The 21,132-nt window shown below is 53.4% G+C and overlaps 7 protein-coding genes and 1 non-coding gene across 8 annotated transcripts; 4 read left to right on the top strand and 4 right to left on the bottom strand.

Moving 5' to 3' along the window:
* Window positions 1–157: 157 nt before the first annotated feature.
* On the top strand, window positions 158–3,862 carry G6M90_00g059750 (uncharacterized protein; the record flags this gene model as incomplete). Its single annotated transcript, XM_014689059.1, has 1 exon — window positions 158–3,862. The coding sequence occupies one exon, from the start codon at window positions 158–160 to the stop codon at window positions 3,860–3,862; it is 3,705 nt and encodes a 1,234-aa protein (XP_014544545.1).
* A 381-nt stretch (window positions 3,863–4,243) lies between these two features.
* Window positions 4,244–6,529, bottom strand: SAC1 (Phosphatidylinositol-3-phosphatase SAC1; the record flags this gene model as incomplete). Its single annotated transcript, XM_014689058.1, has 3 exons — window positions 4,244–4,414; window positions 4,488–6,220; window positions 6,304–6,529. The coding sequence occupies 3 exons, from the start codon at window positions 6,527–6,529 to the stop codon at window positions 4,244–4,246; spliced, it is 2,130 nt and encodes a 709-aa protein (XP_014544544.1).
* A 1,535-nt stretch (window positions 6,530–8,064) lies between these two features.
* Window positions 8,065–12,149, top strand: MIC60 (MICOS complex subunit MIC60; the record flags this gene model as incomplete). Its single annotated transcript, XM_014689057.2, has 7 exons — window positions 8,065–8,140; window positions 8,197–8,216; window positions 8,284–8,310; window positions 8,398–8,589; window positions 8,695–9,018; window positions 10,229–12,040; window positions 12,105–12,149. The coding sequence occupies 7 exons, from the start codon at window positions 8,065–8,067 to the stop codon at window positions 12,147–12,149; spliced, it is 2,496 nt and encodes an 831-aa protein (XP_014544543.2).
* A 406-nt stretch (window positions 12,150–12,555) lies between these two features.
* Window positions 12,556–14,109, top strand: met-6_1 (Folylpolyglutamate synthase; the record flags this gene model as incomplete). The annotated part of the gene is made up of 1 exon (XM_014689055.1): window positions 12,556–14,109. The coding sequence occupies one exon, from the start codon at window positions 12,556–12,558 to the stop codon at window positions 14,107–14,109; it is 1,554 nt and encodes a 517-aa protein (XP_014544541.1).
* Window positions 14,110–14,198: 89 nt separating this feature from the next.
* On the bottom strand, window positions 14,199–15,864 carry met-6_0 (Folylpolyglutamate synthase; the record flags this gene model as incomplete). Its single annotated transcript, XM_066130685.1, has 4 exons — window positions 14,199–14,607; window positions 14,708–15,582; window positions 15,648–15,800; window positions 15,856–15,864. The coding sequence occupies 4 exons, from the start codon at window positions 15,862–15,864 to the stop codon at window positions 14,199–14,201; spliced, it is 1,446 nt and encodes a 481-aa protein (XP_065986817.1).
* Window positions 15,865–16,550: 686 nt separating this feature from the next.
* G6M90_00g059700 (uncharacterized protein) lies at window positions 16,551–17,621 on the bottom strand (the record flags this gene model as incomplete). The annotated part of the gene is made up of 1 exon (XM_014689053.1): window positions 16,551–17,621. The coding sequence occupies one exon, from the start codon at window positions 17,619–17,621 to the stop codon at window positions 16,551–16,553; it is 1,071 nt and encodes a 356-aa protein (XP_014544539.1).
* Window positions 17,622–18,117: 496 nt separating this feature from the next.
* Window positions 18,118–19,887, top strand: G6M90_00g059690 (uncharacterized protein; the record flags this gene model as incomplete). Its single annotated transcript, XM_014689052.1, has 1 exon — window positions 18,118–19,887. One exon carries the CDS (start codon window positions 18,118–18,120, stop codon window positions 19,885–19,887), a length of 1,770 nt encoding a protein of 589 aa, XP_014544538.1.
* Window positions 19,888–20,826: 939 nt separating this feature from the next.
* On the bottom strand, window positions 20,827–20,900 carry G6M90_tRNA00000063. Its single transcript has one exon. It is a non-coding gene; the product is annotated as a tRNA-Val (tRNA).
* Between the last annotated feature and the right edge of the window lie 232 nt (window positions 20,901–21,132).

Genomic DNA, 21,132 nt, shown 5'->3' with positions numbered 1-21,132 from the left:
ACCCTTCTCCCTCTCCTGGCGACGCTTTGCTTCTCTCCCGAAGACTAGTGCACTGTATCTTCCCCTCCGAGGCTGAAGATGGTGAATCGAAGCACCTGAGCTGCAGCCGCCTGCTTCGTCTACTGTGCGCCTGAAGCATGTGGCAAACACCGGCGCCATGGCGGACCACGATGCACCAAGACCGCCGGGCCACTTCGACTCCCGAACCGGTCTCTTGACTCCAGAGAGTCAGGGTCGGCCCAGGTTTAGCTACGAGACCGGGGAGTCGAGTCGCAGCGGTGGTCGGCGCGAGCTCATCTCAGGCACTAGTCTCTCACCGAGCTACACTGGCGATAGCCAACAACACCATGGCTCGGGTCTTGCACAGGCAGACCAGAACAATCGAGATGGTCTCCACAGGGGAGGGAGTACACGGCGCAGACCGAAATACAAATATGGCGGCGGCTTCTTACTCCACGACTCGATTTCCGGTGGCAGACGACATGCAAGTCGAGGGTCTGCAAGGGACAATCTACAACCAAACGGCAAGGCACCACAGTCCCCACGTACGCCGCAGCCTTCACGATCGAATAACAGGCAGTTGCTACAACCGAGCGAGCGTTCTGGGGGAAGCTTGCGCGATAAGAGTAGCATATCGCCTCAGAGTGTAGAGAGTCGAAGCGGCGGGTCTGCTCAGAAGGATGTCACCAGCGAAGAGTCGGAGCAGCCGTTCCAGCCACCGCGTACTTCTGGAGAAGCCGTTAATGATGCTGAATCAACCCAAATTGTGCAGATGGCTTTGAACCTGAGCGAATCTCGACGCACCGCTTCGCGACGAAATGTCTCACGAAATACGCCCCCACGACTCGGGCCGTTACCTGATGGCAGTTCAGGGAGCAATCTCCAACAGCACTTTCAGCAACAACGAAAGTCTTCATACAATGGCAGTCCCAGATATCAACAAGCCCAGTCTGCACGGCGCTCTTCTGGGAAATTTGACTCGAGCTTCGAGGGTGGTGGGCATGATTCACATTATCGATATCACTTCTCATCCTCGACTTTAGCCAGAGCACAGAAAGCCAAGGATCACCTAGAGCTGATGGCGCAATACAGAAGACTTCTTGATGTTCTACCACCTCTAAAGCCTGGACTTGAGCGGGTGACTTCAAGCCCTCCAGTCTCCCCAATGGCGAGTAGACCCTTCCAGTTTGGCCTTGGGGACAGGGTGCCTCTAGGGCGACAATATAATCCGCTGCAATACATTCGGAATCGGAAAGTTCGAGCGCGCGAGCGGAAAGTCATTGATGGAGAAAGTCAGGGTTTTGGCGACCTGGAGTGCGTTAAACCATGGGTCGACAAAGTGGTTGAACGAGCGACATCATTTGCAGCACATCCAGAGGATAACGAGTCCCTTTTGCCTGGGTTCCCAGGAGCGGATGACCCAAATAGCCAAATCTCCCCGGATAACAGCTCAAGGGCAGCGGCTCGAGTGAGGAGGCCCCGGGTGGACTGGTTCATTGAACCCTGTGATATCGTGGCCGATGCGTACTGGCTGGAACAAGAAAATCACAAGGAACTCATCGAGGACCGTACCTGGCGCAAGATATTTCCTTCAACTACAAACATGACACAGCCCATGTCCCGCGAAACGGCTGTCGACACCCTCGAGGTCATCCCTCATTTCTCAATGCAAGACGACCATGATTTGAACCCGTCGATTTCAAGCACCTCCAAGGTTGACACAGCGAAGCAAACGCTGCACAATATCAGGGCATTTCCACATCGCCATGGCGGCCAGCTTCACAATATCCACCATGACCTCGGGTGGCATGTCAAAGATACTATTTCTGATATTTCCAGTAGCGAGAATGATACCGGAGTCTCAAAAAGAACGTCTCGCGAGGGAAACCGAGGTGGTGAGACCATATCAAGGACGAACAGAGATTTTCTTCAGGAGCAGATGCTTGAGATGGTTGCGAGGGACGCACGGGACCGCGATTTGTCTGATGCAATATCTGATCAGGAGCTGGTTGTTTCCCCGAGTAGTATCAAGACACCAGAAAAGAACACATTATCACAGCTGCCTACTCGCTTCCACAGCAGTAGCAAGAGTTCATTGGTCAACACAAGCGATTCCGATCGAAGGCCTGTCCTGGACCGACCCTACCTTGGCTCCCCACCCCGGTATGAGCTAGGGAGGCAAAGTCTTGATGCTACAGACGGGCCGCAGAAGTCTCCTTTTTACAAGGGCTCATCGCTACCAACCTCTCCTGACCTTAAGCCTACCCGAGGAAGCACGGATCCCACGCTAGGTACCAACCTTTCTCCAGGATGGAGTCGGTCTGGATCTCCAACCAGGAATCCCATCAGCAAGATCAAGCAGATCATTCGCGACAACAAGGCTAGTGAAGCAACGCCCGAGCCAGATGGGAGCCATCATGTGTCTGCCAAGGATGCCAGTCTGCCTTCGGAGAACCCAAATTTACTGGAGAAGCTGCAATCCAGTCCCCCGCGGCCGGGGGCATCGGAGCCAACACCCTTTGGTCAGACTAAAATGCACCTTAGGTCGGGAAGCACTCGCCTTCGCAGTGAGGATCAAGGAGCTGGGCTTCGTGGCATATTCAAGGGACCGCGAATCGACACTGTTATTCGGGGTGGTGTTTCAAAACTAGGCGACATGTTTTGGAGGAGAGACGGGACGAGTGAATCTCCACCTGACAATGAGACTACAGATGAGTCGGAGAGTGAGAAGGCTCGCGGCCGGTCTAGATCATCCACAAACGTATCACTGATGCCCTCCAAACGCGATGTTGCGGGTCATCAGAGTCAGCCGAAGCATTTCCTGGATTCTATGCCTCAGTTCCATCCCATTCAAGACCCTAATCGCGCACACAGCGCGGATAATAGCAAGGTGGACCTGGGTTCGCCAGATTCTGCAAATCGTAGCCGGCAGCAATCTCGGATTGATATGCTTCGTCCGCCTCATTTCGATCCTCGAAGAGCGTCATCTTCTGCTTTACTCGGACGTCGATCCACCAAGCCGGGTGACTCTGATATTTCAGAAACAGAGTCGCGACAAGGCAGTGCACCAGAAGGTGTCGGAGACGCAGGCAATCATTTGAGCTCTAGGCTTAGCTCATCTAGACCAGAAGACGATGGCCGATCGTTCAAGAACAGACCCTGGTCGATCGCAGACAAAGCCACGCCTACAGAACGGACCCGACTCACTCGTCGTGAGATTGCCCGTATGCGAGCCTTGGTTCTCAGTACCGGCGTCAAGGCAATGGAGATTAATCGCCGAGCGCAGGAGGCACACAAGCCTTTCTGTCCAGATAGCTTAGCCGCGACGGGTCCATCTTCAGGCAACAGCGCAAATATAGGCTGGGCAGACATAGCCAAGATATGTCCCGAAATAGCCCAGCAAGGAGACCGTGAAACCGCATACTACGAACTCTACTCACTAGCCGGCCGTGCCCTCGCCACCGCCATTCAAAACTCTGGTCGGCGGTGGCAGGCCTCCGCTGATCAGCTCACTTACCGAACAAGTCCTCAGCTCCAAAACCGCATCGGAGACGTTCGGTCTAGCATTGCCGACGACCTTTCTGAACGAAGTCGTAAAGCAGCTGATTTGGCAGACGAGACGAACCGCGACCTGGCGCTGGGTCAGCCCCTGAAAGTCAAAGTCGTGATAGACATTATGGAGAAGATGCTCCGCAGACGAAGAAGGCGTCTACGATGGATCAGACGAGCGCTCTGGTTGACAGTGGAGTGGCTGCTCGTTGGATTCATGTGGTACGTGTGGTTTATGGTGATGATCCTACGAGTATTCCTGGGCATGGGCAAGGGAATATGGAACGGTGCCCGATGGCTCTTGTGGCTGTGATTGCTTCTCATTGAAGATGTTGGATATCACATGTATACTTTTACGGCTTTAAGCATGCGTCCAAGCCTATTCTTTCCTTTTTTCCCCATCGAGGTCGTAGCTTGATACCCCGCTTTTTTCCATTCTTTTTGTATACTTGGTGTTGCATAGCCGGTAGTTTGAGCATTAGCGAACCAGACACTTTGGAACAGAGAATAGTAGCCCAAGATGACGATTGTGATTCCAAAACAAGTTCTACTTCAACATGCCACAATATATAGGGGATTTTTCTATCTATTGCATTGAATTACGGCCAAAATAGGCGCCAACAAATGAGCATCTAAAACTAATAAATACGGGCCCCGATTGCCCCTTTTGATAACACACAAGACGTTTCTATGTCTATTCAATCCTCTTCTTACCCTCCTCCGCATTAAGATATCTCGCCGTGCTAAGACCCCTCTCGTGGCGGGCGACAAATGTGCCGATAACAGCGTCCTTGCGTGCTTTGCCGTAGTGCTCGGTATAGCCGTCCACAGCAAAGGGACGAGGATTCAGACGCGGCCAGTTGACCTGCGCGATGTTAGCAAGGAACTCATGTACAGGAATTGGATATTTTAGAAGGGAGGGGGGTTTGATTGCGTACGTAGAGCATGCCATGGGTCCAGACAAAGTGGAAGCACCACGCTGCGACAGCACTCCAGAATAAAATGAAGAGCCGCATGGGGAGAACTTTGGCGTCCGGGGCTGGTTTTGTGAATATGCCGACTAGGACAATGAAGATGCTAAAGGCCAGAACGTAGGGGATCGACTGGATGAGGGTAGGCCGCCTGTCGACAAAGATGAGGTTGGTGCCGACGTTGGTGGCGCTGGGGTCGTAAGCGCCGAGGAAAAGATCGAACGAGTCTTGACGAGGTCCATCGCGGAAGTTGTTGAGGAAGTATCTGGTGAGGCCGATGCGGCCGTCCTGGAGGGCGCCGAGTTTAGTTCGCTTTCCTGTGCGAGTGACGTCTGTTTTCATGGCGCCGGTGCCGGAATACGCTGTGGAAACAATGTCGGCATTGTCAGCCCAGATGTTGCGGAAGAGGAACTCAAAAGCTGGGTCTTCGTCGCGGAACTGGGCGCCGCGGGACATTAGACCGAGATCCTCGAAGATGCGGTTCAGGGTGTAACGGCCAAAGATACTCTGCACAACGTTGGTCCGGTCCAAGCAATCCATGCAGTTGGTGCGCATGACACTGGTCTGGAGGCTGCGGGCGTCAATCTTGCCATCTACGTTGGCGGGCATGTCGACGCCCCGGAAGTAGCCCTGGGCTATCAGCTCCTCGCGCAGCCTTTCTGTAATGGCGTATGCCTTGTGCATCTTCATACCCTTTGTCTCGGTGTGATAGTCAAAATAGACATAGTGCAGGCGGTCAAACTCCTGGTTTCTTGATCCGGGTTGGATGGTGTGGAACTTCTCATCGGTGAGCGTGTCGGCTTCACGATGCTCCTTGGGCGCCGAGGCAAGCGAGCGGTACATTTGCTCATATGACTCCTTGACTTTGCATTCTCTGCCCTTGGAGTTGACCAGATTGATGAGGTAATTGTCACCATAGATGCGAATCTGCTCGTCAAAGTGCTTCTGCGAAGCGGCGAGTGCAGCGTCTGTGCTGCGAACTTGGATCTTTGGTGTGTACTTGAGAGTATTGATCTCGGACCAGTACGTAGGAACACTGCCACGAGTCTGAACATAGGACATGATTTGCATCTCCTGGCCAGGACCGCTACCAAGCTTGCCGCTCTGCATATCGCTGCTGCCGGCGTAGCCTCCTAGGCCCGAACTACTGTCGTTGAGGATAACGACTTGCTCTGTCTCGTTGTAGTTGGCAGCATGGCCATCTTCGTCTAGGCCTCTGGTGAAATATCTGGTTCCGCCACGATATCTTGACCGACGAGAAATAATGATGATTGTAAGGGGAGTGTTCTTAAATTTGGTGGGCTTGATTTCTAGCATGCCAAAGATGCAGGGGAGGATGTATGGGTCAACAGCTGCCTGTTTTCCTGGTTGGCTTCTGGAGCCTCGGGTACGAAATTCTATCAAGTCTGACTGGAGATGCTTGTTGAAGAAGAAGCGATCGTCAGTTCGCATCCACAGGGGATTGGAGGTATCGGCTTGCGACTGGCGCTGGAAAGAATTTGTCAAGTCGATTGAGTACGAAAAGTACATTGGCCCTCGTTGGAGGAAGCGGTTGAGGAGGCCAATGAAGGTATCCTCGTCGGGATCGTGGATCTGGCGTTCACGCATGGGAAGGATCTCGGCGGCAATAACCTTGTACACCATGTGGCCCTTGAGGCGGCCCACGGGTTGGGCCTTGTTGATAACTATGACATATTTGTCTGTTTTCGTTTTGTAGTTAGCGAAGTGAAGCTTTGACTTGCAACCACGCGGAGAAGGGGGGGAGCATGATAGAATAACATACCGAGTCTCAGCTGGATAATGCCCAGTATGCCAGCGATGCTTGACACCCGAGTTGCCCGCTTGGTAGTTTGTGGATTGGAGTCGCTCAGGCGGATATCACCGGTAGGACGATCAATTACCAGTGCTGGGGCATCGGGAGACGACGGCGAGGTGAATGTATAGGCATCGTTGGTAACCCTGAGGTTGATGTCCCGGAAGGGGAACTTGGACGTTGCGAGGGCCGGCATCGCGAGCGTAGGAAGCCGTCTCAACAAGAGAGTGCAACGAAAGACGAAGAAAAGAAGCAATACAGCTGCAAGAGAAAAAAAAACAGGAGTGGCCAAGCAGCCAGAATCAGCGGCTCAGAAGACGAAACTCGCCGTCTAGGACTCTGGTGCTGAAGTTGGTGAGCAGTTCAGCAAACGTGGCCGACTCGAACAAAGGCAGGTTGACGTCGACACAGCGCGAAGCTGGGATTCGGGTATTCGTGACTTTAGCGAGGGGCGCAGGGACAGGAACATCTGAACCCTCGGTTTAATGGTATCGAGCGCCATGCAGCTGGCACCTGGGACATCACCCTCAAAGTTGGTTTAGAAGCCCCCCAGTGCTAGAGTACTTAGAGGTACCAGTTGACCTTGGTTGGTACTTAAGTACTTAGATGTACCTGGGGACTCCACGGATGCCCTGGAAGCTCAAGGCTAGTGGTGGCACATGTCTTCGAGTGGCCTGTAGCTCGGACGTCCAGGCACCGTCGACGCTTGACCGGATTGAATGTGGGAACTGGAGACTCGCCAACGGCACTCGATCAGTACCAAACAATGGATTGATGAGAGGAAACAAGCATCTGTAGCCAAGACGAGCGCGGTCTGGTACTGTCTGGTCCGTACTGCCCGGTAACACGGGTCTGGTGCTGAGTGCTCGAGTCCTCCAGGAGCCGCAATCCACCACATGGGCCTGGGAGGGTCCATCTTTGGTTGGCAGACGGACGCAGTAGCATGGGCTTGTATGTATGTACATGCTTGGTCTCCATGCAGTCGCTGTGCAGATCCGATCCTACGTAATATATACTCGTACCAGACTGTTTATTCACATGATGGCGAGATGGGCTGCCAGGTTCTACGTTATGTAAATGAGTGCACCATGCTGACGTAACTTTTGATATCGCGTCAACAGTCCGGATCATTGATGTGAATTATGGGGTACCGGGTAGGCAGGCTCCCTGCCTTAGGGTCATGCGGCAACTACGGCGGACAATGTCGACGCAACCGGCGCCAAGCCACTTCACCACATCCAAGTACCTAGGTACCTAGACCTAGGCACCTACAGACATCCTGGCACACTCGACAGCAGCAGCAGACCACCACCTCCCGCCTCCCGCCTGAACGTGTCAAGTCTGGTGCCTCACAACCACTCCGTACAGAGTACGCAATTCTGGGCACGGCGAACTTGGAACGGAGATCCGACTAACTCGCCAGCCAAACAGGCCCAGCATTCTAGCCCACCATCATCCACCGTCACCAGACACTTCATTCCCAAACCCTTGGCGGAAGCCTTTCTTTTCTTTTTTCCCTGCTCCTACAACCCTCCGCGTCGGTCCCTCTACTTATTCGAACCTGTGTCTTCCGATCCCGCGGTTATTTTCTCCCAGTCCGAACCTTGGGGCATATAACCTATCGAGACCCTCCGTTGTTGAGCCGTGGTCAGATCGCAACATCTCGACGACCGCCACCTCAACTGTATCAACCGACGACGCCAACTCGCCAGCCAGGCAGTCACCGCAGCCATGTCATCCCGAGGCCCTACTGCTGGCGCCCGCGGTGCGAACAACCGCTTTGCTCAGTTCAAGCTCGTCCTTCTCGGTATGAGGCCCATGTTCCCTCCGCACCAGTCCCCCCTACTAACAGTGTATCTCTAGGCGAATCCGCCGTCGGAAAGGTGAATACCGACGGAATACACACATGCTAAACAGGCCTTGTAGTGGCGGCTAACATTACACTTGCAGAGCTCAATAGTCCTGCGGTTTGTTAAGGTATGTGGGAACCTATTCTCTCCTGGCGTCATGGTAGCCAGAAGCTGTCATGCCCAAATTATTTCACTCCGCTGACCCAGTCTCCAGGACCAATTTGACTCTTTCAGGGAGTCCACCATCGGCGCCGCATTCCTGACACAAACCATCTCCCTCGATGAGAACACCACAGTCAAGTTCGAGATTTGGGATACTGCCGGACAGGAGCGTTACAAATCCCTCGCCCCCATGTACTACCGCAACGCAAACTGCGCCGTCATTGTCTACGATATTACACAATCCGTACGTCTTCTTAGCAGGCCTCATCTTCTCTCACCGCATTCGTTCCCTCATTCTATCATCCTGCCCCTCAGACGCAGGTATGCTAACGACGCTGGCATTTTGTAGTCATCACTAGACAAGGCCAAGGCCTGGGTGAAGGAACTTCAGCGTCAGGCCAAGGAGGATATCATCATCGCCCTGGCTGGAAACAAGCTTGATTTGGTTACCGAACAGCCCGATAAGCGTGCCATCCCCACCGCCGATGCCGAGGCCTACGCCCGAGAGGCGGGTCTCTTATTCTTTGAAACCTCAGCGAAAACGGCCGAGAATGTTCGCGAGCTATTCACTGCCATTGCCAAGAAGCTTCCTCTAGACCAAGCTGGGCCTCGGCATACTCGTCCCGGTCAGCGACCCGGCGTCAGTCTGACCCCCGAAAACGCAAACACCAACGTGAGCGGGCCATGCAGCTGTTAAATTGTTTTGGTATTCTTCAATTGCCGGCTTGGGGCGGCTAGATGTGCGGGTTATACGGGTTGGAAGAAGACGCCGCCAAACGCATATTTATAGGTCAAGTCAGATCTCTATTGGCATGGAGAGAACAGGCTGGCAGTGGCGGTTGAGCTAAGCCTTTGTCTTGCGGCTGGGAAGCCTCAGAAAGTTGTATGTTTCTCTCTTGGAGTCTTGGGTTTTTGGAAGGGTTGTTTTTCGGAGACATTTTTCGCTCTTGGTTCTTACTTTGGCCTCATCCTAATATCATATACGCACACGCACAATGTTATATCTGTGCTGTTCCTGCCCCGTACCAGAGTCCTCCACTTTGCCTCGTTGCCGCAGAGTGTGTTCGTGGGTCAGCAGTGGACAATTTCCACTGGGGACATGTAATAGTTTCAACATGTATCAATGTTAAATAGAATCCTTCCGATTTGATGGAACTCAACTATGTGTGAGGGGTAGCAGGAGGGATTCTGTTGCCTGAAGTGAACGGGCTCAAGTGCAGCAGTTACGCGGCCAACACTCGCCGGTGACAACAGTCATCCAACCAGGCAAGACGGGCGCAATGGCTCGATGATAACACGATGGACCCCTACCTACAGTGCGATTATTTATCTAGTCTCTTTAAAAAAAAAAAAAAAAGGTTGCATTCAGCTCGGCCTGCATCTTTTTGTGCAAACAGTTTCTGGTCCCGTCTGCGTGGCATTTGAAGCGTCGAGGCTGTCAAATGCATGCATAGCCATGGTGGTTGCGTCACAGGTCCCGGTTCCTGCCGCTCGGCATCACGTCAGGACCCAGATCTCGAGAGTGCGGCAAGCTTGTGCTTGAGCCTTTAGCCGAACTTTTGCCCTGAGCGTTTTTGTCCTGCTCGCAACTCCAGACCGTCACCCATTCCACCACCACCACCACGACGTGCCCTGCTGGCTTATATCCTACCTCATGTTGCGATCATCGCTTCGGTCAGCAAGGGCCCTTGGCAGCAAGCCCATTGTGGCTGCTGCTGGCCGCCAATGGCCCAGTGCGGCTTCGCGACGAGCCGGTTTGCTTGGAGCGGTACGAATTGAACCCCCAGACCGACCTTATTAACCTCGATGCAAACATGCGCAAGGATGCGAACGCATGGTCCAGAAAATCAATGGCCGCTAATAACTACCAATTGGCCTTATAGAGATCTTATGCCGATACTAAAAAGCCAGATGCCGACGTTCCCAAGCCCCCTGTGATGCCGACGTCTGAGACCCTGAGCTCCGAAAGAAGCCCACCTCCACCGGCCGCCGAAGTTGTTGATGCGAATACACCGAAAACCAGCAACGTTCCCTTGACGCCGCCGCCGCCTCCTCCCCCAACTGAGGCTACCAAGGCCCTCGCGAAGAAGAAGAAGAGCTTTTCCCAGAGACTCCGAAGCTTCGTTTTCACACTGATGGTTCTCGGAGCTGTTGGCTTCGCAGGTGGTGTCTGGTACTCGCGAATAAATGACAACTTCCATGACTTCTTCACCGAGTACATTCCATATGGAGAGCAGGCTGTGCTCTACCTGGAGGAGCTTGAGTTCAAGAAGAAGTTCCCCGACGCCGTGAGCCACGACTCTCAATCCCGCGAAACCGGCAAGCAAGTCAAAATTCCCGCACAAAGCGGCGCTTCTTGGAGAGTGGCCGAAAGCTCCGATGCCTCTTCTCGCCACTCTAGTGCCTCTCCTGCTACTGTGAAACCCGTGATCAAGCAGGCCGAGAAGAAGGATATCGCTGATAAGACGCCATCCGATCCAGTCACCGCGCAATCCAAGCCAGCTGAAAAGGCAACTCCCAAGGCTGTTGGTGAGCACCCTACTACCGACTCATCCAAGCCATCTTCGAAGAAGGAATTCAAGGCCCCTGAGGTCAACGAGCCGTCTCGATTCCCACCCCTTGAGCCCATTGACTTGATGGGACTTTCCGAAGCCAAGGACCCCATCGTCCGAGATCTCGTGCACATGCTCAATGACCTTATTTTGGTTGTAAATGCTGATGGCGCCCATGGTCGTTACTCCACCACCATTGCCAAGGCTAAAAATGAGGTTCTCCGCATCGGCAGCCGTCTTCGGGATTTGAAGAAGGGCATTGAGAAGAAGGCGGCTGGCGAGGTCAAGTCTTCAATCGAGGAGTTTGACACTGCCGCCACTGAACTCATCAAGCGTGTTGAGAACACTATGCTGTCTCAAGAGATTGAGTGGCGGCGAGAATTTGAGGAAGAAATGAAATCGGTCCGCAACAGCTACGATGAACGTGTCCAGCTGTTGATGGAACGAGAGAAGAAGCTCAACGAGGAAAAACTCCAGAACCAGCTCTTGGAGCAAGCTTTGGCTCTGAAGAAGGAATTCGTGCAGGAGGTCAAGGACCGTGTTGAGAAGGAGAGAGAAGGTCGTCTCGGCAAGCTCGCAGACCTAAGCTCGGCAGTCTCTGAATTGGAGAAGCTCACAGTTGGCTGGAATGGCGTCGTGGACACTAATCTCAAGACTCAGCAGCTCCACGTTGCTGTCGAAGCTGTCCGTGCCAGTCTAGAAAACGCTACTCACCCCAAGCCATTTATCCGAGAGTTGGTTGCCCTGAAGGAGATTGCCGACGACGACGCCGTTGTTGATGCTGCCATTGCTTCTCTCAACCCTCTTGCCTACCAGCGTGGTGTTTCCACCCCATCCCTACTGATTGACAGATTCCGCCGTGTCGCAGCTGAGGTCAGGAAAGCTTCTCTTCTGCCAGATGACGCAGGTGTTGCCAGCCACGCCTCCAGCTGGGTCCTCAGCCATGTCATGTTCAAGAAGGAAGGTCTTGCCGAGGGCAACGATGTCGAAAGTACTCTGACACGCACACAAACTTATCTAGAAGAGGGCGATTTGGATTCAGCTGCCCGAGAAATGAACAGCCTGCAGGGATGGGCCAAGACGCTCAGCAAAGATTGGTTGGGCGAGGTACGCAAGGTGTTGGAAGTTCAGCAAGCACTTGACGTAAGTACACTACATGCCACGCTGAATTGAAAATGACTGTCAGCAAAGCTAACACAATGTCAAGGTCATTGCTACTGAAGCGAGACTCCAGAGCTTGAGAGTAGATTAATTACAAGTCTTCTTTGTCCTGTATATTGGTGATGGGGGTAGGCCGTAAAAAAGGGTCATAGACTCGTGTACTAGATATGAATAGACATCGAGGCGATTTCATACGTCATTTACAACTTCAATATGAGCTCCAGTCGTGCACGACGAGGGATGTATATGGAGGCGTCGGCATGTGTTGTGCCAGGACCCACAATGTGAATGAGCGAGTCGCTTGGGACCTGGAGGAGCTGCTGCGTAGAGTTCTCATCAACAACGGCTTTGCTATGGTGCCAAAACATGCGAATTGACGTGCCCGCATTATGTCGGTTCTTCTCTTCATGATTCCGTAGTGGCAAATCACCCCGCCTACCTAAGCACTTAAGTAGGTACTTAAGTAGTTGTCTCACCCCCATCATAGATTCATCACCATGGCCACGAGCCGCGCCTTCACTCAATGCCGCCTCCGACCTTTACATGCCTACTCATCTCGCCCATCAACACGATCCACGGCTCCTCGCCCGCGCACTTCACCCATTCGAGCCCAAAGACCCATGAGCGTCATGTCCCGCAGCTACCAAGACGCCCTCCAAAAGCTCGCCGAGCTTCAGTCCAACCGCACCGTCACCCAGCTCTTCGGCAGCACCCCCGAGCAAAGCAACGCCAAGGCCCGGGACTTGAATGCCGTCGCCATCCCAGAGGTCATCCGGTGGCTCGGCCGCGCGGGCTACTCGACCGACGACCTCTGCCGCATGCGTCACATCCACGTCGCGGGCACAAAGGGCAAGGGCTCGGTCTGCGCCTACGCGACCTCGATGCTGCGGCGGTACGGCGCCGTGGGGACGTACACGAGCCCGCACCTCGTCAGTCCCAGGGAGAGGATCGCCATCGACGGCGAGCCCGTCTCCCAGGAACTGTTTGCCGCGGCGTTCTTCGAGCTCTGGGACCGGTTTACGGAGGCGGCGAGGAGGGAGGGCAGGGATGCTGCCGCTGCAGAGGGGCCGGGCTCGAAGCCCTTCTTTTTCAGGTTTCTCACCATTATGGCGTGGCACATCTTTCTGGGGCGGGGGGTGAGGAATGTCGTCATGGAGTGTGGGATTGGCGGCGAGTACGATGCCACGAATGTCCTGCCCGCGCGTGCTGTTTCCGCGGCGGTGATTTCGCAGTTGGGCGTGGACCATGTCGCCATGTTGGGGGATACGGTTGAGAAGATTGCCTGGCACAAGGCGGGGGTGCTCAAGGACGGGGTGAAGGGGTTTACGGTGAGAGCCGAGCCGAGTGTGATGGGCGTGCTGAGGCAGAGGGCGGCCGAGAAGAAGGCCACGCTTGTCGAGGTTGACCCTGATGAGGTTGCGGCGTGGCGTGGCGTCGAGGGGAACTTGAAAGGCGGGTTTCAGAAGATGAACCAGGCCTTGGCTGTGCTGGCCGTGAGGGAGCATTTGAACATGGGCGGTGGAGGATGGGAGGACTTGCCCGATGAGATGGCGAGCGGGCTGAGAGAAGCTACATTGAGAGGTCGCTGCGAGGTCGTTCATGACGGCGAACAAACGTGGCTACTTGATGGGGCGCACACGAGGGAGAGTCTGGCCGAGGTGGCCAGGTGGTTGCGTGAGAATGTTCAAGAGGGCCAAGAGGTGATACTGGTGTTTAACCAGCAGGAGAGGAATGCGGGCGAGCTGCTGGCGGGTTTTTTGCGCGAGGTCAACGAGGTGACTGGGTGGGAGGTGTTCAAGTCTGCCGTGTTTACGAGGAACGAGCTCAAGGGGGGAGGAGATGGAGATGTGGCTGTCCAGGAGGGCGCGGCGAAGACGATGAGGGACATTGTGCCCGCTTGCGATACGGCGGTATTTGATAACGTCGAGGATGCGGTTCTACATGCCAGGAACCTCGTACGGAACAAGGCAAAGGGGAAGGTTCTAGTCACGGGGAGCATGCACCTCGTGGGTGGTGTATTACGGGTTCTAGAGCCCGATGGTCTATTATAGACGGCTCGTTCCATGATCCCAGCTGCAACACTTTGACAAGAACAAGGTATATCGCCAACTGAAGTAATGAACTCAAAAAGAACAGCAAATCACAAGGCATCCGCCTTCTCCAGTATCCCCAATGCACCGCCAACCAGATGCAAACTCCCCGTAACATATGCCACCGCCTGGGTGCCTTCCTCTTCGCCAACACGCCTCGCATAGTCCAGCGCCTCCTCAATGGTAGGTATTACAACAACCTTGGAACCCGGGTCAATCTCGCTCCACTTGTCCGCGAAGCGTTTCTGCACGGACAGCGTCTCAATCTCCTTGGGGTCGATGCTGCGGTTAACAAAGTCCCGCTTGTATCCCGTCTTGGCGTACGTCACGTTTGTGCAGAAGACGGCGTGGTCAAAGGACGGGAGGGAGTTGCGGGATGTTGCCTTTTGGAGGGGTGTGAGGAAGTCGACTGCTTCGGTGCGGCCCTGCTGGTTGAATATCATGATGCGTGGGCCAGAACTGGGACGGTTTGTGTTAGCTTGGTGATGCACATGTGCTTGGTATGGACGCGATAGTTGCGGGAAAAGAAACCTGCCTGTTTGAAGTTTCGTCGGCAAACCACTTGGCCGACATTTTCAAACTGTCAGCTGTATGGGCGCCGTCAACGAACCATTTTACGACACCTTCGTCTTTTACTTCGCACCGGCCGCGGAATACCGTTTCTTCCAAGCCGTCGATGAATTCCTTGGGTAATGACGTTGCGTTGTCTCCGACTTGGACGCCCAGCTGCCGCAACGCCGATTCTGCGAGAGCAATCGCCAGTGTAGCGTTCTTCTTCTGAAAAAGGGCATCTGGGCGAATCTTGACTCGGGCCAACCTCTTGTCAACACTCAGCACCTTCAAATCCACGCCCTTGTCCTTGGCTCGGGTTTGCAAGACCTCTGCCGCAGAGGGGACCTGCTCAACCGTGAAAGCCGGACTCCCCGGCTTCATGATGCCCGCCTTGTGCCAGGCAATCTTGTCCACGGTATCCCCCAGCACGAAGACATGGTCGATACCGAGCGTGCTTATGCCCGAAGCCACGGGCCGCTCGGCAATGTTGGTAGCGTCAAACTCCCCTCCTATGCCCGTCTCGTACACCGCGCAGTCAACACCTTCTTGCAAGAAGGCATGCCAGCTCATGAGCGTGAGGTACCGGGCGTACAGTGGCCGCGAGCCGGGCGCTGCGTCCTCGGGGCACGCGTTGGACTCGCCAAGGCGATCCCATACCTGGAAAAAGTACTTGGCGAAGAGATCTTCTGAGATGGGTGCCGAGTCGATCCTGATGCGTTCCCGGACGGCAATGAGATGGGGCGAGATGAAGAGCCCGGTCTTGCTAGGCGTGGACTTGCTGCGTTGGTACTGAGAGAGGATGGAATCTACAAAGGCGCAGGTGCTGCCTTTGCCTTTTGTCCCTGCCACGTGGACTATGTTGAGACGGTCTAGGTCGGCAGGCTGGCAGGTCTTTTGTCAGTTATGTAGCGGCCATGTTGGGAGGTTGTTTGGAGGAGTGCACATGCCGTGTATCCTATCCGGGTGAGATACGCCCTCATCTCACGAATAGATGACGCATCAGGCTTTATGCCTAGTTTGCGACGCTCTTCGATCACCGCGTAGGGCGTTTGAAGTGAGTTGAGTGCATCAATCGCGTCCTGAGACCTGGAGATGAGAGTCTACTCATTGAGATTGTGAGGCACAAGGTTCGCTCACATTGTAGGTCCTGCTCACTGTTGCCATGGCGCGCAGGGAGACGTTTCGGGCTATGAGGTGTTGTATAGTGACGATGGGCCTTCTTGATACATTCTGCATCGATTTGGTTGACCCTGTTGATGCCTGTCGGCTTGGATGTGCTGTGGGTGAGACAAATTGTGACGGATGCTGCGTGGTGCTGGCGTCGAGGGTACATGTGATGTACATGTATGTATGGAGAAGCAGTGGGCTTGTTGCGCCAGCGCCGAGCAATGAGTGTGCTTCTCTCGTCTGGGTCTTTCTTCTTATCCCCCTTCTTTTTTTCCCCGTCGTGCTTCGTTCAATTGTCGTTGTGAAGGGGTTTGATATGCGACATGTTCTCCGTAATTTCACATTAAATCCCTGAGTCGAGATACTGAACTAGTGGAATACGCAGCGGATACTTCTCGGGGCTGGCAGGTGCATGTGCTTACATACGGAGGGCCGAAGGCAGCATTGAAGGCGGCGCCTGCCGACCTCGCACATTGATGCAGCTCAAAGCTCACACACACAGCGTGGCTCACGGGCGAGCAACCAACACGACCACACTTTCATTGAGCCATGTTGGAAAACGCGGCAAATTTCATCGCTTGCTTCATTCAACTCATCAAATATTTGGCTCTTTTCACATCGCGTCATCAGCCTTGCTACCCAGTGCACCCTCGCCATGCAGCAAAACACGTCATGTCACCTCATTACTCAATCATCATGGTCAACGCCTCACCATATTGTTCTTCGGACCACGCTTTCATTCCATCTCTCAACGCTTGATGAAATCCCTTGTCATACCGGACACCGGTCTGCTCAAACGCTAAAGCCGCCCTCCACGTTAACCAGTCCTCGCCCATGACGCCCTCGGGACACCTCAAAATGCCGGTTGCGATATCAACAACGGCCTGCTCCGCCGTAGGCATTCGCGCCGCGCAGGAGTACATGACAGTCGCACCACATGTTCCACAGAATGATCGCAAGACACCCGGAGAAGAGGCATACGTCCTGGCGGTTCCAATCTTCAAGTCAGTCTTGATGGGCGGGTCACACAGCATCAGTGGCACAAAAGTCCACCCTGCCACATGAGTGCCGTTGGCAAGACGGCAGTCATCGCAAACGTCATATATAGCCAGCCACTTGTTCTGGTCGCGGGGAGACACATACTTGGACATGAATGTGTCGTTGCGAACCTCGTCATTTGGCCGGCCAAATGTGAATGAAACTCCGCCGCAGTAGCACTGGGCTCGGAGGCGGTCCTCGCCAGTTGGTCCGGCCTCAGCTGTTGGCTTGTTCACTTTTGCCCTTGGGTCATCGTCGGGCGGATTCCAGTGCTTGATATCTCGGCCATCAATCTTGGATACTACAGCTGGTATGGCGCTACCAGGGCCGGATTTGGAAAACACGTGCGAGGTGATTTTGAACTTGTCCAGCCCGTGGTCCTTGAACATGGAGGTCGCGATGGTCCATTCCTTACGGTCGAAACTGACGCCGGCTACGTGGCAGCCGCATGTTGAACAAAAGTCATAGGTACAGTCTTCTGCGGGCTTGAAAGAAGTCAAGTTCCTTTCAGTTGAAGGGGAAATGAAATTGGGTGTTGTGTTCTTGGGAAGAACCGAGTGGAAAACAGTCGGCGCGCCGGTTGCGTGACGACAGATGCTGCAGTGGCAGAGATATACTGACAGTGGAAGCGAAGCCACAGGGATATCAAATGTAAAGTGAATAGAGCCGCAGAGGCATTCAGCCTCAAGCGACTTGGTTTCTTCCGAGGAAGCCATCTTGATACGTCAGCGTGACCACGGCATGGGTGCTCTCGCCAGCTTGTTGGGTCTTGCTGGTCAAAAGTCTAAGTTGACGGCCGGGTGTCGACCCTTGAAATAGTACTCCATACAACCGATGGAGACTAATACTGTGGCTTGACAGCCTGTCAATCACGCCCTCGGTTGATCGCCCTGTATTAATAACTGAACATGGCTTGGGCGAAAAGGCGTTACACCGACTCAGATATGATGCCAATCTCGCAGCCAAGTCTGTGAGAGACTGTGCCAAGTTGATGACAGTCGAGGCCAACCCGGTCTTAGGCAGGCGCGAACACACCAACAAATTAACCGGTGTTCAACCACCGCGCACTTTCCCACCCGTTCATTCACCCACATTCACGCCGCATCTGGCCCCACCCCTGCAACTTTTCCAACAGTCCTGAGGCATCTGCAACTTTTTTCTCCTAAGCTGCCTCTAGCTCCATACGGCCCAACTGAACCTTTCAAGACAACCATGTCTGGCGTCAACGACAGCTTCCTCAGCGTCGAGAAGCGCCGTCTGCAGCTCGAAGAAAATATAGGCCAGCTGAAAAAGACCTTGCAGCATTGGCAAACCTGGGATGCAGAATACGAGGCTCTGAAGGAAGAGGTTGAAGCTGTTGAAGAACCATACACGTCGGATGACTTACGCCACATCCACGATGAGTTTGATGGTGAGCTGTTGGTCGGCAGGGAGATTAACGAGGTTTTCGGTATTCAGGAGTTGAAGCCTCGGAGTCAGATTATCAACGTGTTGCAACGGCGCATCGACTACGTTGGTAAGAATGTTGCGAGTCTGGAGAAGCAGTTGGAAGCAGCCGAAGACAAGTACGCTGCTATTAATGTGTTGAACCAGCCGGACGCTGTAGATGAGACTGGCCAATCCATCACAGAAATTATAGAGGAGTTGGACGATGAGGATAATGTTGTCTCATATCGACTCAACCAACCTGAGGAGGCTCTCCCCAAGGTCAAGGAGGCCCTGGAGAAGGCGGGGGTTGACAGCCTTGAAGAAAAAACGCCAGCAGCAGAAGCAAAATCAATAGTCTCATCGAAAGAAAAGAGGTCCAGCCCGGCATCATTAGAACCGAAACCCGCAGCCTCACGTCAGCCTGCCCCCTCAGAAACACATCCTGCGGCGTCAGTCAAGAAGACCGTGTCATTCTCAGAGGACGTCGAGGTTTCAAACCCACCAGCTGAAATGTCGATGAGAGCCAAGCGCGTAGACCGGATAATGAGGGCTGCCAAGGAACAAGAAAGCATCAGTCATGGAACGCCCATTATCCCGGAAGATGAGGATCCTGATGATGCGGCCCTAAGAAAACAAATGCTGCAATATAGCATGGGCGAAGTCGGGGCCGTGGTAGCCGAGCTGGAGCTTGAAGACGTCGACTCAGATGATGATAGTGGCTTCGACTACGGTGATGATGATTTTGATGATGACGAGGACGAGGACGAGGACCGATTTGGGAGGTCCACTGGACGTATCGTGACTGACGAATACCGTCAGCGTATGCTCGAATTGGAACAAAAACTAGGCATCAAATCCCGTTTTACCCAGCAGGCGGAGCAGAAAGCGGAGGACGATGGGTCAAAAGACGACACGGAAGGAATCGGCCGCATCGTCGTCAAACGAGAGCCCGAAACAGCACCATCGGCATCGAAATCCGCTCCTTCGAAGTCTAATGTCAAGGAGAGGAAGAATGGAGATGGCGAAGGGAAGAAGGGTGTGAGATTTGCACAGAATCTTGATATCGCTCCAGAAGACGAAAACCCAATGTCAAAGCCAGCGAGGGAAACGCCGGTTGTTGAACCTCTAAGTGATGTTGTTGAGCGAACCACGTCTGCCAACAGTACTGAGACGAAGTCGACTCGAAAGCCGTCAAGGTTCAAGAAGGGTAGAGACAACGTTCCGAACAACTCACTTCCGAAGGGGCCCTTGGACGTTCCCTCTCAATTGGTGCAGCAGCAGCCTCGAGTCGTCCCTACTGGGCCAGAGGGCTCAACCATTGTCGACAAGTTGGTTGAGCGAGATACATCGGCCAATGTCAATATCCCAGACGAGTTTGACAACTCCATAACACACCAAGAAGTCGCCGATGAGTATCAGCGAATGCGCAGGAAATTCATTCACCGTGATGGTGGCTTCTTGAAAGAGGACGAGTCGGTCATTCAGCCACTTGATGAAGCTGACGGCGGAGAACCCATGAGCCGCTTCAAGGCTGCCCGTCTCTCCAAACAATAGCCTTGGCTTTTTGGGGAGCGTAGCTGATATATACAATATATCTTTTACCTCACCACGTATCAGAGCTTCTATGGTGATTATTTGTATGGCACGACCATAAAGTCATTTGGCGCAGTACCTGGTTTGTCTCTATATTATAGCGTGAGCATATTGACCTTTTTAATCGTAGATCCCAAGCGTCTTGGAACGCGCATATCTGACAATTGGTGCGCTGCAGCATCCATCTGCTTCGCATTACAGCGCTGTTCCGATATCAAATCTGTTTAGAAGGGCTCTCTGACGCCATGTCTTATATATCAGTGGTAATGGCGCTTCGTTTCACCCTTTACATTTTGGGCTTTCGTAGGAGATTTACCTGCCTGCATAAGAAAATATAAACTCAAACGATACCTAGACGCATTGAGCTACGCGTGCGTGTATTCGAGATGCCGTGTTTTCTTCCTTGCGTAAGTTATGGACGCTGCACGCAGTGACCTGACACTTGAGAGTGCTATGAAGGTCCATTAGAATCATTTTGTTACTCAGGAGCAAGATCAGTTGACAAGCAACGAGAACGCGTTCCGATAAGACGACAAGTGTCTCAAAGAAAATAATCTACATCAATGAACACCAAATATTAAGTGTCCTAAATATTAAGTCCCAGATCTAATCTAACTCCATGTGAACGCTCAAAGCCTGGTACCAGGGATCTTTGATATAGGGTAACCGGCTATACAAAATAACAAGACTAAAAAAAGCAAGAGGCCTGACTAACAAGACTACCTCACGGACGCCCTAACAGAAGAATAGGAATAAGACGAGCACACAGCTCAGGCTCTGAATTAAGAGGGGGAAAAAGAAAAAGAAAGCAAGATAAAAACAACAATAAAAGCGTTGAGTCGCTGGACAACTATCCTTGCGACCAAAGCAGAAATGCGAAAATGTAAAAATAAGAACGCGTGGTTTCGCCCGGGCTCGAACCGGGGACCTTCTCGGTGTTAGCGAGAAATCATGACCAACTAGACCACGAAACCATGTTGTATGCTTCTTATTGGGAGCACCAGTGCTATTATGGTATAAGAGCTTGGACCTAGCGGCGTCAAGGGTCGAAATGCACAAGGCCGCCGGTGCCATTCGACTCCACGACGCGTTGAACCAACACGCCAGACCCTCTTCACTTAACGCTGACATCACCAACCTGCACTCTCATAGCGGGAGGTTAAATTGTTCCTTTGTGCTCTAATCCCGGACATTGGCACACTGACC

The sequence above is a fragment of the Metarhizium brunneum genome, chromosome 3 (assembly GCF_013426205.1).
Source record: "Metarhizium brunneum chromosome 3, complete sequence".
Classification (NCBI taxonomy): Eukaryota; Fungi; Ascomycota; class Sordariomycetes; order Hypocreales; family Clavicipitaceae; genus Metarhizium; species Metarhizium brunneum.
Note: the sequence above shows the minus strand (reverse complement) of the source record. Positions and strands in the feature narration are given on the sequence as shown.